General features: G+C 43.6%; 2 protein-coding genes across 6 annotated transcripts in view; both read right to left on the bottom strand.

Moving 5' to 3' along the window:
• The window catches only part of MTHFD1L (methylenetetrahydrofolate dehydrogenase (NADP+ dependent) 1 like), a 147,165-nt gene extending 140,614 nt beyond the window's left edge, over window positions 1–6,551 (bottom strand). Inside the window, exons 1-4 of the mRNA XM_038133603.1 lie at window positions 6,400–6,551; window positions 5,173–5,257; window positions 2,464–2,514; window positions 2,333–2,386 (exon numbers count right to left, since the gene is read on the bottom strand). Of these exons, the coding sequence (XP_037989531.1) occupies window positions 2,333–2,386; window positions 2,464–2,514; window positions 5,173–5,257; window positions 6,400–6,524 (315 nt within the window). The 5' untranslated portion in view covers window positions 6,525–6,551. The remainder of the gene's footprint in view (window positions 1–2,332; window positions 2,387–2,463; window positions 2,515–5,172; window positions 5,258–6,399) is intronic.
• Window positions 6,552–6,781: 230 nt separating this feature from the next.
• PLEKHG1 (pleckstrin homology and RhoGEF domain containing G1) overlaps window positions 6,782–13,319 on the bottom strand; it is a 126,545-nt gene continuing 120,007 nt past the window's right edge. For all 5 annotated transcript variants that reach the window (XM_038133597.1, XM_038133598.1, XM_038133602.1 and 2 more), the window contains 2 exons: window positions 10,970–12,638; window positions 6,782–10,009 (listed from right to left, as the gene is read on the bottom strand). In XM_038133597.1, the coding sequence (XP_037989525.1) occupies window positions 8,907–10,009; window positions 10,970–12,638 (2,772 nt within the window). In that variant the 3' untranslated portion in view covers window positions 6,782–8,906. The remainder of the gene's footprint in view (window positions 10,010–10,969; window positions 12,639–13,319) is intronic.

The raw sequence follows: 13,319 nt of genomic DNA, 5'->3' as shown, positions 1-13,319 counted from the left end.
TTTATTATCAGGGGCTTACCAAATTAAGCCACCCTGACTCTATTCTAAACATCTTGCAAAGTAAACACATATTATGTGACATTATGCTGCCAAAAGCAGTTCGTGTTTCAGCACTCCAAACCTCAGCAAAAGCCTGTCACCGTAATGGCTTTGGAAGATGCTTTTAGGAGCAGGACGCCTGAGTTAATACATAGTCCAAACCAGGACCAGATCACATCACAACAGAGGGACAAAAAGTGTAACACTTGAAAGAACAATTATACAAGGAAAAAAACTCATTTTATTAAACCAGCATATATGGTTACCAATTGTCCTTCTCAAAACACCCTGATCCTAAGAGCTGGCAATTGCCTTGTGAAGAACTGTTACGTTGAAAAGGCACCGCAGGGAAGTTTATGAAGTTCAAGTACTGAACCAGATGCAAGTTCAAGTGGTTTATAATTGGTCATATCTGACATCTGAGACAGTACTACCTACCCTTGATTCCTTCCTCTCTAAAATATAATGCTGATTCATGCTATTCTGCTGTGGCCAGAAAGAATACAAAGGAACAAAACAGGTCAAACATGTTTTTTTAGGTGAGAAATGTCATGCAAGCATGTCTTCCCATCTTATATATAAAACCAGTGCACAAGCATCACAAAGCTTTACAATAGAATTGGATTAACATCCAACAGAAAAGGATTATAAGTAGTTTTTTTTTCCCTTAACTAATACCATGCCTTTTTAAAAGGCTTTTCTTGTAAAATATTCATTGTAATTGTGAACTCTATTATCCAAACACTTGATATGCAATCAACATTAAACTAGGGGAATTAGGCAGGAGTTAGATTAGCTGCAACTCTGAACCAAGAGAACACACTCTCAAGGTTCTATGGCACTTGACAGCAACAGGACTGGTATATACATTGCACTAGAAAGGATAAAGGTATATGAATATGGAAACATCTGCATTTTCCTTTTAAAAAACCCTTTGATATGCTACAAAATGCTGAGGGCCTACAGAGCAATTAAAACTTCAAGCTGTATTTCTGCCTCCTGGTAAAGTAATTCAGTTTTCCATTTTAATTGCATCTTACTTTAATTCAGCTTTCCATCATCACAGTATTTAAATTGCTTATAACTCATGCAGGATAAAGTAGTACAGTATTTAACTTGCCTTTATTGTACACAGGAAGTTATGGCAAAACCCAAATGTGCATGGTATTGAAATCCCTCCCACCTTCCCACACCAGGGAACACAACTGAGATGTGGATTTTAGTAGATGAAAAAAACCTGTCATAGTGAGTAAGCAAGACAGTAAGCAAAACATGATGAATTTCATTGGAAGTAACTTCCTTTAAATAACAGAAATACCCCCGTTTTCTCTTTAAATACACAGCTAAACCACTTCTAAGGTACGACTTCAAACTAACTGCAACTACTGCTGCATAGCCACTGTATTTTACCTATTTCCTGCTGTGTTACTCAACAGATAAAATGCATTTACCAACAACAGAGTGTATTTGTTGTTCATTTCAAAAGCCCACTCTTCTTCACTGGGTAGCTGACTACCCATAATCTACAAAACTTCACAGTAAATTCATTTCAATGTATCTGGAAGCAGTTCTTGAGATTACACTGCAAGGCAGTAACATTTTAAGAACAAAGTGTACCAAAAAACAAAAGAGTACACAGAACTCACAAGCCTGCAGGATTATCAAACTTGCCAAGCACAAGGAGGCCAGCTGATAACAGTGTCATCTTCTACTATACATTCCTTCACTGGTTTAACTTTCACATGGTTTTCTATATTTAAAACATAATTGATATTAAGTGCTGCACCATCAACAAGGTAAAGAATTCAGGCCTCTAATGATTTGGGGGGGATGTTTGTTTTTTAATACATAATTGAAACATTGAAAGATCAACAGACAAATTCAATACCTTCCTCTCCTTCCTCCCTCCCTTCTCCATATAATCATGTAATCTTTAATTTCCCTGAATAATCTGGGCAATAATCAGGTACAGACAGGTATCTGGGCAATACCTCAGGTACAGGTACAACTGTGGGAGACAGGATACCTGAGCTGGTATGGGGTTAAACACCAAGCACAAAACCAAAACATTACTCTTGATTCTACTCCAGCTTGCCAGGTAACAGCAGACATGTCCATTAAATCTTTTTTTCACTCTTGCCAGTAAGGGGATAATATTTGCTATTTAAACCAAGGCAATCCTAAGCCTAATTTGAGTTACTGGAGGCCAGTCAAAATAATAAAGAATGTCAGTAATAAATAGAAGTTTATGACAAAAATAAAAAAGGAAGGTTCTTTTAAGTACTTCAGTTACCTCATCTTTGGTGCTGCCTTCAGGAAGACAGATGTGAATAACACGCAGACCAATCTGTTAAAAGAAAAGACTTAGAATTACCAAAGGCAAGTAGCTCATGATCATTAACATATGTATCAGCTAAAGCTTACCTCTTTGGCAAAGTTCTTGTTTGCTTCTTGAATCAACTGGTCATTATGTGCCTTGGGGAACAAAACAGTAACAGAGTTTTAAAATAATACATTTTAGAAATGAGTACACTAATGCACATGTCTATGCAAGAAACATAGTGACAATGTCTATGTCTAAAGGTATTCAAACTAATAAGAAACAATTCTAAGAAAGAAGTAGAAGGCCATCCCTGTTAATCCCAAATAGTTCAACACTGCTGACAGTGAAAAAAAGAGCATTAAAAAGCACAGGCTTCACGGAGTGGCACAACTCCTGTTAGTGAAGGAGGGCTTGCCCTCTATCCCCTAGCTCCCCCCCTGCACTGCCAGCATTCCTGGCACTGCACTACCAGCCTCCCACTCCCCAAATGTGGCAGCTGGTGGTGAGTTGCAGCACAGAAGCTGCTGTACTGACAACACTGTGCAGAGCTCACACTGTGCCAAGGAAGAAGAGACAGGTCTGGAGACAGCCCAGCAGCTGTTCCCCTGTGACTGTAAAAGTGGGACTGTCCCCCAAGGACTGCTCAAGGAATTTAACTGGGATGGAACAACAGGTGGTACCACACTGTCCCCTGTAATGTCGCTGCTGCTGCAGCACTGGCAGGTGAACACTTACCTTGTGTGAGCGCAGAAAGCCCCTGCCCTAAACCAGTTCCTCTCAAAACCCACTGAGCAGTACAGGTGAGGCCAGAGCTCAGCACATGGGCTGGCAGAGTGCAAGGGCAGGACAGGAGGTGCAGGGGAGCCAGTGGTGCTTTGCTGAACTTTGCAGGGCAACAGCTCCACTGTTAAGCAGAATCCTGATGGTTTATTTTAGTTTTCAGCATCAAAAAAATTAAGAAGCACCTACCAATCACTTCTGGCTGTTGCACAGCTCCAGCCAAGGTTCAACATGGATAATAAGAAACACAGGTATCAATTTTGGCATCGATTCAGATTCAGTTGACTCAAGAGGAAAAGGAGAGTCCTAAAATCATTCCACAGCAGGTTCAGCCTGCAACTCCTTATTCCCAGTCCTGCAGAAGATGTGGTGCCCTGTCATGCCAACTGCTGTTACTCACAAGTAAAGGAGGTAACTGCCCTGCCCTCCCTCTGCTCCTCTGGGCAGATGTGGCACATGGGCAGCAGCACAAATCGTAAGGCTCTGCCCACATTACTGGTAGAGCAGTGCATGACAAGAACACCTGTAGATCTAAGCAAGTTTTCTTTGCACCAACAAATACACTTTTAAAATGGGCTCTGCTTCAGTCTTCACAACCATACCAGAGCTAGAGTGACTGGAAAGCTGGAGAACAGAGCTTGGGTGAATTTTACCCAGAAGGCCACAGGTTCCTACAGCCACCTCATGAGGCAGACCAAGTGAGGTAAACAGGGACAAGTAGGACATCCTTTCCATTGTGCCAGCATAAAACATGCATGTGGCCATGCAGAAAACCAGACCCAGGAGACAAATGCGGTTGAAAGGAAGCCTCTTTAGACCCCTCGGGCTGGAGTAGATCCCAGTCCTAGTCCAGATCATGGTGCAACTGGATGGAGACTAACAGGAGTGAGGAAAAACAGGTCACTGCTTTCCTATCAATCCTTAAGCTTTAAGGATTAAGCTTAGAGGGCTCTGTGAAAATGCAATTATCAGGGAGGGTGAGAGATGAGAGACTGTTCAGATATCCTCACTAGAAGACCTTTTGTTGCTGCATTACTTAAATTCCCTATCAGCACTTTAAAAATACCTACAGTTGTGTTTTAAACTTAAAACCTACTTGGTCAGAGTTTCTGTGTGTGCCCACTCAAAACCAATACCACCATCCTAGGAAACAAGACAATCACATTTTTGCCAGCATGGCTCTGGGTCTTCTCTGAATGATAAACATCCCTAGTTTTGTGGCTTTCAAACTTTAAGAAATCTAAGGATGAATATCTTTCAGCTTTGCAGGGATAGCAATCCTCATCCCTGATTTTGATTGCCTATCAAAAATGGCACGATGAGTGGATGGAAAGCTCTTCACAGCATTAGTGAAACAATGGTTCTCAATTACTGCAAGATTCCTTCACATCAGAAGGTGCCTTACTTCTACAGGATGCTGACACTTTACACTTCACACAGACTCTTCTCAGCTGACTGGGACTTTTTAGTGTGGTTTTCCTCTCCTCAGAAGAGCAGGAAGACATTGATAAACTGTAGCTACCCAAAGGTAACATGGCTGACAGGAAGCAAAAGGGTCTTTCATTAATCCTGGCATTGTTATTTCAGGGGTGGGAAGTGAAGGGAGGCCCACATTTTCAGGAACATTAGCACTTTGATCAGGATTGCAAAAAACTAAAGCTAAATAAAGGTTTGAGAACACTACTTTAATTCAACTATTAAGGTAATCAACTTAGACAAGGTGTGAGGAAAAGTGATCCATAGTTAAAACAAGGTAGATTATGTTGGCAAAAGGAAGAAGGCATAAAACTGTTCCTTTCCTTTGCGAAGCCTTCCCAGGCTGAAGTTTGCTGTGACCTTTTCAGGCCTGAAGAAGGGCAATCTACCATTTGGTGGAGCTACCTCATCCTATTGACAGACAATATTCTTTATGAAAAAAAAGGATTAAAATTACTTTCTGCATGGTGTACTTCTGAAGTTTCAGAGAAGTAATGATACCAAAGGAGATCTCTCACAGCTAGTGCATATGTCTATGCACAGACATACTTTACCTGAATAATAGCAAGCGTTGGCTGAAGCCGAGGGTTTTCTCTCTTAAGAAAGGCCAAGGAATTCTTGGCATTGTCGGTGACTTTGCTGTAACACAGTGACAAGCAAATCTTTAACAAAATAAATCCTCCTAACATTAGGCATCAGAAACCAATATTAGTCAACAATGTAACAGAAATGCTTGGGCATGGAAGTTTTCGATCTCCAAAATTATGGTTGGATCTGAACTGTGAGGGCTGATGTTCAGCAGGTAGGTACAGAAAACCTTACAAGGCCACTGTTTTTTGGTGTTTTCTTTTTTTAATAGGTATGTGGGGCATTGCTCTGACATGCCCAAAAGTTTATAGCTAGGCTGTGCTAATTCACGAGAAGGCTTGTCCAGCCCCACCACGGGAAGCACAGCAGGGAACCTCCACCCTGAGCGGTCTGATCAGCTCTTGGGGAAGGCAGGTCCTTCATCTCCATACCCTTGGCCAGGGCAGTGACAGATGCTGAGGTCTTTACAGCCTGGGCTGCCACGGCTTAACACGGGCTACACCAACCCCTTGAGCGGCAGATCTTTCATGGATGCCTTTCAAAACCACTGGCAGAAGGGAGACAAAGCAGCTCTGTTTCCCACACTGCTTCTTGGAAAAACTAGTGACAGCCAGGCACTGGGAATGCTTTCTGGAAAAAAAAAATTCTGGGTAAGTTGCGGCCAGCTCTTCTCCGTTACCTTTTGCGTGTGCAGGTGATACTTACACAGCTGAGCAGAGGAGACCTCCTGAAATATGTCTGTCTGTCTCCCACAGCAATGAAGACAAACAGAGGACAACAGAGTGGATTTTTGACAGCTCCTACCCTTGCAGAAGCCAATGACCAGCTCAATTCAATGCCGTTGCAAACTATCCCGTGCAGGGCTGAATCGGGACGTGGAGGGGCCAGGGACACGTTTTTCCAGGCGCACATCTGCGCACCGCCTCACCTGAGCCACCGCCACATGACGGCAGCTCTGCCCGCTCTCAAAATGCCACCAAAAGCGAAACCCGGAGCAAATCCCGCCAGCGGTTCTGGGCGAAGGGGGGCATTTCACTACGAGCTCCCCGAAAAATCCCACCTCAAAAACCAACCCGATGCACCCAGTGAGGGCGCATCGCCCGAATCCCCCTCACCCCTCCTCCCTCCGTGCCCACACCATCGCACCCCCCGGTTGCATCAGCCGGCGCTGCCTCCCCACGTGCGCCTCTTACCGGGCGGCCGCGGCCGCTCCGCCGGCCCGGGGCAGCGGCGCGCTCAGCCCGCGGCGCGGCGGGGCCGGGGCCGGCGCGGCGGGGAGCGCCGGGGCCAGGCAGCGCCGCAGCGCCGCGCTCCTCATCGCTCCGGGGCGCTCCGGCGGCGGGCACGGGGCAGGGGCGGGAGCGAGCGAGGCCGGGGGGGCGGGCAGGGATGGAGCACCGCCTGCCCCTGCTCCCCGCCCCGCCGCTCCCCTGCTTTCGCTTCCGCTTTTTTTTTTTTTTCTTTTTTTTTTTTCAAGAAAAACCTCCATGCAAATCACCCCCCGAACATCAGCTTCGACAGGCAGAAGCCAATAACTTGCTTCTTCCGCGCCCAGCAATGAAAAGCACCCAAAGCTTTTTGCATACTCAATGTTTATTAAAAATAGTATGAAATGGTCCCTGGGAGAAGTTACAATACTAGTAGAAGTCCCTTTTTTCTGGTTGGTTGGTTGTTTTCCCCTCCCTCCCAATTCCACTGATTGCATGAGATGCGAGTTAAACATTCTCCTAAAGCCGTTTAAACAAATCTAGATGTGCGCCCACAGATTTACCTTCTATCCATATTTACAATACTTTACAAGCTATATTAAATAAATATGGGCTCTGCTACACCTCGGCGTCTTAAATATGTACAACATTATTTTTCAGTCGGATTTTACTAGATAGATTGGGGTCCTATCACAGGGGGTGTGCTGACTGTAACAAATATCCCTGTGGTACGAGCTAGTAAGTACCATGACCGACCAGCCCTCAAAAAAACCCAATTCCTAGCCAATGCAAGATACGTGTGGTAAATAATTTAGTCAGTTCTAATAAATTCAAGTCCTCAAATCTTAGTCTACAAGTAATTAGCTGTACACTGATAACTTCAGTTTTTCCTCATGGTAACCAATGTAGTAAATAATCAGCTGTTCTGGAAGTACAGTGCTCTGTAACTGAGAGGAGTGATACATGGTTAGTAAAAACAGTATTTCAATGAAATTCCTTTGTTTATTGATATGTTTAACTCGGTACTGGCTTTATCCATGTAATCTGAAAAATGTAAGCACCAAAAAAGAACAACAGTCACACAAGATGAACAGTGTAGATGTATCTAGGCTATCCTTTCGGTACAATGTTTTCAAGTAACAGAATCCAAAACTGTGCAACAAAGATGATGAAGGGGAGTTAAGTGTAGATGGTATTGGAAAGCCTGTCCTTGCTCTAAACGGCAGCATTTATTCTATACACTATTTGCAAAAGAATGGAATGTATTCTCATTTTTAAGCTATTTTTTATTCTACATAAATTGGATTAGAGTCAGCACTGACTCATTTACAAAAGATATCTTTTACCTCTCTCTGTCAGGAAGGGTCACTTCCTGCTACAGGAGATGCATGCCCAGGGGACTGCAGCTTGTCACTCAACCAGCAGTATCACTGAACCACCCTATGGGCCAAATGTGCCCCACAATTAATATTTCACCCAAGAATCTGGCCAAACCTCATTCTCTCACAGGGTTACTGACACTGGGACTTGAGCAAGTGCCCAGCAGGTCACTGGGTGTAACACACAGCTTTGTTTCAAACTCTACCCAGCAGCTTTTGACTGCTGGGTGCTGAGCTGAAAGATACTCAGATCTGGCTTGCGTGTCACAAACGCCACCATCACTGGAGGTACCAAAACTGGCGTAGCCCTCTTGACAAGCCGTACACCTCCCCTTCTAATGCCCAAACCATTCCCCAGGCAAGGACTGTGTCACATCCACAGGTTCTCGTAAAAAGCCCCCACTGCCTGTCTTCTGCCTCCTACACAGCTCCAGAAAGCAGAAGAGGCTTCAGACACACAGCTATCAGCCTGGCACAGGTACTAGGACTAGATTTTCTTTAAAATGTAAGAAGCTTGCTCTAAAATAATGTAGCATTTGTATTGGTCCCACACACTTGGAATCTGCCTGATGAAAAGTAACGTGCAAAAAGGTATGTGCAATTGCACACAATTGTAGCCTGTTGGTGTAATCACCAGAACCCTGCTCAGAAATCTGCAGAGTCACAGGAGCAGCTGCCCAGCTAAATGCTCCTGTATGTAACCAGAGTAATCATACAGATATTTTGGATGCAGAACACTGGACACCAACTGGAAAGTCTAAATACCAAGGTTTCCAAATGATAAAATGGCTTAAGAATCAAATGTTATTACACCTGGTTTGATGGCAAGAATCGGGGGGTATCACACCTAAGAAAGGAAGAGATGTGAAGGTTCAGTAGGAGATGAGAAGTTCACATGTGCTACAGAGAGACCCCAGACAACGCACATGTGGCCTTTTTCACATCCAGGATTCTAAACCATTTTTTAAAAGATACATTTTGCATCTATTTACAACATTATTGCGATACAATGCCTGATAATGTAATATTATGGAAATACGTGATGCCAGTACTGATTGTCCTAGTATATATTCTGTCATGATAAGGCAGTACAGCTAGAAATTATTGAAAGCATCAAGCAAAGCTACTTGAACTGAGACACTGAAACTTTTCCCTTAAAGACTGGACAATATTCTGCTGATTAGGAGATGGTACTCTCCACAGGTAGTCATTCAGTTTATCCGAATCACTATAAGCAGTCAGATATGGGGTAAGTGCGTGTTTGCTGCTGGCAGACTTTGCAGGAGTACAGGAGACAGTTTTGCCACAGAACATTTCAGAAGGAACAGCATCTGTGTTACGCAGTTTAGGATCTGATTTCCTTGTTTGGTTCTGAGAAGTCTCCAAGTCAGATCCCTCATCTTCAGACTTTATTTCAACATAGTCATCATCATCCCCTTCTCCATCTTCAGAATCTTTGAAATTTGAAAGATAGTTCTGAGTAGCCATCTGTGCTGTCAGAGGGGAGGCTCTGTTCACTCTCAAGACCTTTTGAGAATCCTGCAGAATCATGTCTGAATAGTTTTCAGGGATCTGCTTTCTCATCTCTGGCCCTGTATATCCTGAAGCAATTCCAGGAGTTTGATGGCTGTTGAATCGAAAGTTCCTGTTCAAATGGAGCCTTTTCTTATCAATTTCATTATTATATACAATTGATTCTCCAGACCTGTTTACCACTATTGAGGATGAGGACTGTGACCTGCTGTATGCCTGTGGTTTTACACTGCTTACTCTCCTCCCCAGCGAGTTGTAGACGTGATCTTGATGCAAGTTTTCTTTGTTTGGCTGGCTTATAATGGCACTCCACCTCTGCGCTGGGACATGCAAACGGTTGGAAATTTGAAGGGAAGGCACTGAGCCAGCTGATGGCAACTGCTTCGAATTGCTTTTTGTACCAGCTTCTGTAAATGAGTTCTTGGACTTTGCGTCCTGGGACTCAGAACATGGAGAGAAGTCGGCCAGCTCGCCGTTACTGTATGTAGAATGCAAAAGCCAATCTTCTGCTCTTGAGCATTCACTGGCAGGCTGGGAACGGGGAGGACATGTGGCCATGGGTGTGGAAAACCTCCCACCTAACGGCTCCTGAGGAGTGGCCCCGGTTTCCTTTGGGACCTTAGGCGTACTGTCTCTGAAGACAATTTGGTCATAAAGCTGGGAATATTCAGCTATTCTGGCACCTAGAAAGAAGAGAGAATTAACTTAGCAGGGACCAGGTATTCATTTCAGCAAATCGTACAAAAATTTAAAAATCTCAAAACGCTTAGTATTAGAAAGCTCTCAGAGAAGAGCTTTCAGTAATGTCAATAAATTTGGCCTCTGCAAAGTAACATGAAACACTGGAGGCCTTTGCATCACATTTCAGTACACTTTGTTGAGGAAGAGAAGCATAAAATATCTTGCTACAGTGAGCAGTCATGCAGGACACAATGCAGCCCATGGTTCCAATAATATGCTGCTTGTTTCATGTTAAAATGGAAAAGAACATTCTAAAAATGGCCTGGTAAATAAGATATTTAGGGAATTTTAAAAATATCACAAGAAGGCAACAATGACCCTCTGGTGCATCGAGTCTGCTGGCTCCACATCTTCCATTTGTTTCAATTGATCATGGACAAATATAGTTCCAGACCTGTTGCATATCCATGACTTTGCACATTCATTAGCTGATAAAGATTATCATCTCTTTCTTATCTAACCACATTCCTTATGCTTATGGGTATGATTCTGAATGGTACCTGAGCAAATATATGTGACTTGTTAGAAGGCAGACCGACTTGAAAAAAACACTGGTTTAGTCAAACTCTAAAGATCACGCTATTAAAGGAAATAACTGCTTTTCTGTAGGAAGGCCAATAGTGCTTCAGGCATGATTTCTACTTCCAGCCTCAGCTGAATTGCTCTTTGCTGACACAGCCCCACTATTTCTTCCCAAAGTAATCAAGTAACAAGAAATGAGATATAAAGGACCATTCATGTTAAAGCAGTCTGAGAAAATTAATTTCAGTTGCAACACAGAAAATACAATCCTGATACTCAATGGCCAAGGTGAGAAAAATTAATAATCTTCCAGTTCAGAACACAAAGTTCACTGAAAGTTACAGAAGAAATGTATCTGTACAGAAATGTTTTTAACATACCAATAGCAGGACCTCCTTGTTTCTTCTCCTCCAGAATAGCAGCAAGATCTTTGTGTTTCATTTTCTGTTGTCTGCTAGCTGGCTGTTCCTGCTCTGGACTTTTAACTTTCAAAAGCTGGTTAGCCTTCTTAATTTTTTGACTGTACTGCCTTGCCATCATAAAAACTCTGTTCTTAGTTTTATCCGTAACAGCCAAGTCATTTTCCACGCCCTCTGCAGGTGTGCTGGACAGAACACTACTGGTGGGCTCATATGGACTATCTACAAAAGGCATCTCACTGGAGAAGGAAGATCTGTTCAAACTCATAAAAGAGTTCTCCTTGCATGGTGTAGTGTCTTCAAGTCTGAGATTAGCCTCACTTATGGTGGCAGCCCTGGGCTTCCCAGTTTTAGGGAAAATAGGAGTTTCTGGCAGAGAGAGAGTAGACAGTGAGTACTCTACATCTTTACTCAGTTCAGGTGTGCTACCAGCATGCAGCCTTTCCTGCATGTCATCTTTACAAACAGGAAAGGCTGCAAGGACACGGTCTCTTGTCTTTTCCTCATTTTTCTTGATGTAGTTCTCCAGGTCGTTCCAAATCTCGTCTACTTCTTCTGAGAGTTTGTCTGCCGCAGACTTATGGGACAGCGAGTCAGAGTTGGAGGAGCTATCGACTAAGCTCAAATAGTCAGTGTCAATGGGAACACGATGGTAAGGGCTTTCATCTTCACTGAACTGCAGACTCTCCTCGGAAACAAAATGTCGTAGATTGTCACAATATGCAAAGTCTTTTTCCAGAAAACTCCTCCTTTTAGAGGATTTTAAGGGGTCACATTTGAAATTCAATAGTGATGTTTCTGGAAGCCGTATGGTGTCATAGATGTTGTCTTCAATAATTCTGAGCTCATCCAAACTTGAAGTTGGTGCTTCTTTACTGAGCAGTATCTCCTCCCTGCTAGCATGAATGGAGGTCCTCTTTTGATTTGCTGTTTTCTTTTTGGAAGTTGAATCTGAGCTGCCCTTGTTTTCAGCCTCATACAGAGAGTCTCTAGCTGATCTCCGGGGACCATGATGTGTCTCCTCCCTTCTTGTCAGACCCATCAGCTTTAAGTCTTCATAGCTTATATTATCATAAACATGTTCAATATCATCAATAGTCAGCTCCTCTGAAGATTCGGGATACGCATTCCTACTGCTCCCCTCTGCTGTCTTCACTTCCATTCGAGCGCCACGCTCCCCTGTTTTATACCTGGCGCTGGCTGGACACGTGTTGCTTTCACCAGCACTACTGGCCCGTCTAACAATTTTGTGACGAGTGGGGCTGGAAGTCTCGTTGTGAGGCACTTGCCCCAAGTGCCAGCTGCATGGACGGCCAGAAGAACCCCTCCTTTCTCCACCAGGAGCTGAGCTTGTGTTGGACGTAGACGCTGATGGTACAAACATCTGGTAATCATCCTCATCATCTTCGTTCTCATAAGGTGGGCGCCGGCTGGGGAACAATGCCTGCCTGATCTGATGGTCCGTCCAGATGTTTCTGACAGAGGTACTTCCCCCCAGGATATTCATGATCAGAGAGTTGCTCTGGGGTGTGCTGAACTGTCTAGGAGACTGTGGCTGCCTAGCTGCGCAGGAAAATGGAAGATCGGTATTCAACTGCATTGACTCTTCATCTGAAGGGTCCTTGGAGCTCTGTGGAGATTTGAAATTTGCAGGTAACATTAGCATATCCCTGTAATAATACAGCAATTCCCTCTTTTCACAGGACTGCCACAGCACCAGTCTGTCCTACAGCAGAGAATCATGTGGAGATGGGCAGGGCAAGTGCTCTCTCTCAACAGAGAGTGAGGGAGCCAAGGTGGCAGTGCCAGACTACTTTGCCTCCTAATCCTTACCATGGCTCAGCGTTCACTCTCAGTGTTTAATAACATCTTACTTCAAATAAAAAAGACAGTAGCTTATGTTAATGCATGAGTAATTAAAGGCAAATTTGTTTGGCAGGAGTTGGATTAAACCTTTTATGCTAACTCTGCAGTTTCACAGTTGGATTAAGCTAATCTGACTCTGGGCTTGTGCCAAAAGTTTTGTTCTTCTCCTTTTCCTTGCCTATAACCCTAGCAGGAAGGAATCTAATGCTCTCTAGCACATGCCACTGAAAATGTCTTTTTTTTTTTTTTTAGTGTAAGTTTTCATCCAGATCTAATTTACAGCAAGGCCACATGCTCCCTAATGCAAACATAAATGATGCTTTAGATATTGCTGGCCAGAGTTTGGGGGAGAGAGGGAAATATAATTCCTTTTGTCTTCAGTTAATGCTGATTGGTTTAGCTAGTTACTTGTTTTTCCCAGCCCCTAAAAGAAAGAGTCCTTTGT

The sequence above is a fragment of the Motacilla alba genome, chromosome 3, assembly GCF_015832195.1.
Source record: "Motacilla alba alba isolate MOTALB_02 chromosome 3, Motacilla_alba_V1.0_pri, whole genome shotgun sequence".
In the NCBI taxonomy this organism is placed as follows: domain Eukaryota; kingdom Metazoa; phylum Chordata; class Aves; order Passeriformes; family Motacillidae; genus Motacilla; species Motacilla alba.
Note: the sequence above shows the minus strand (reverse complement) of the source record. Positions and strands in the feature narration are given on the sequence as shown.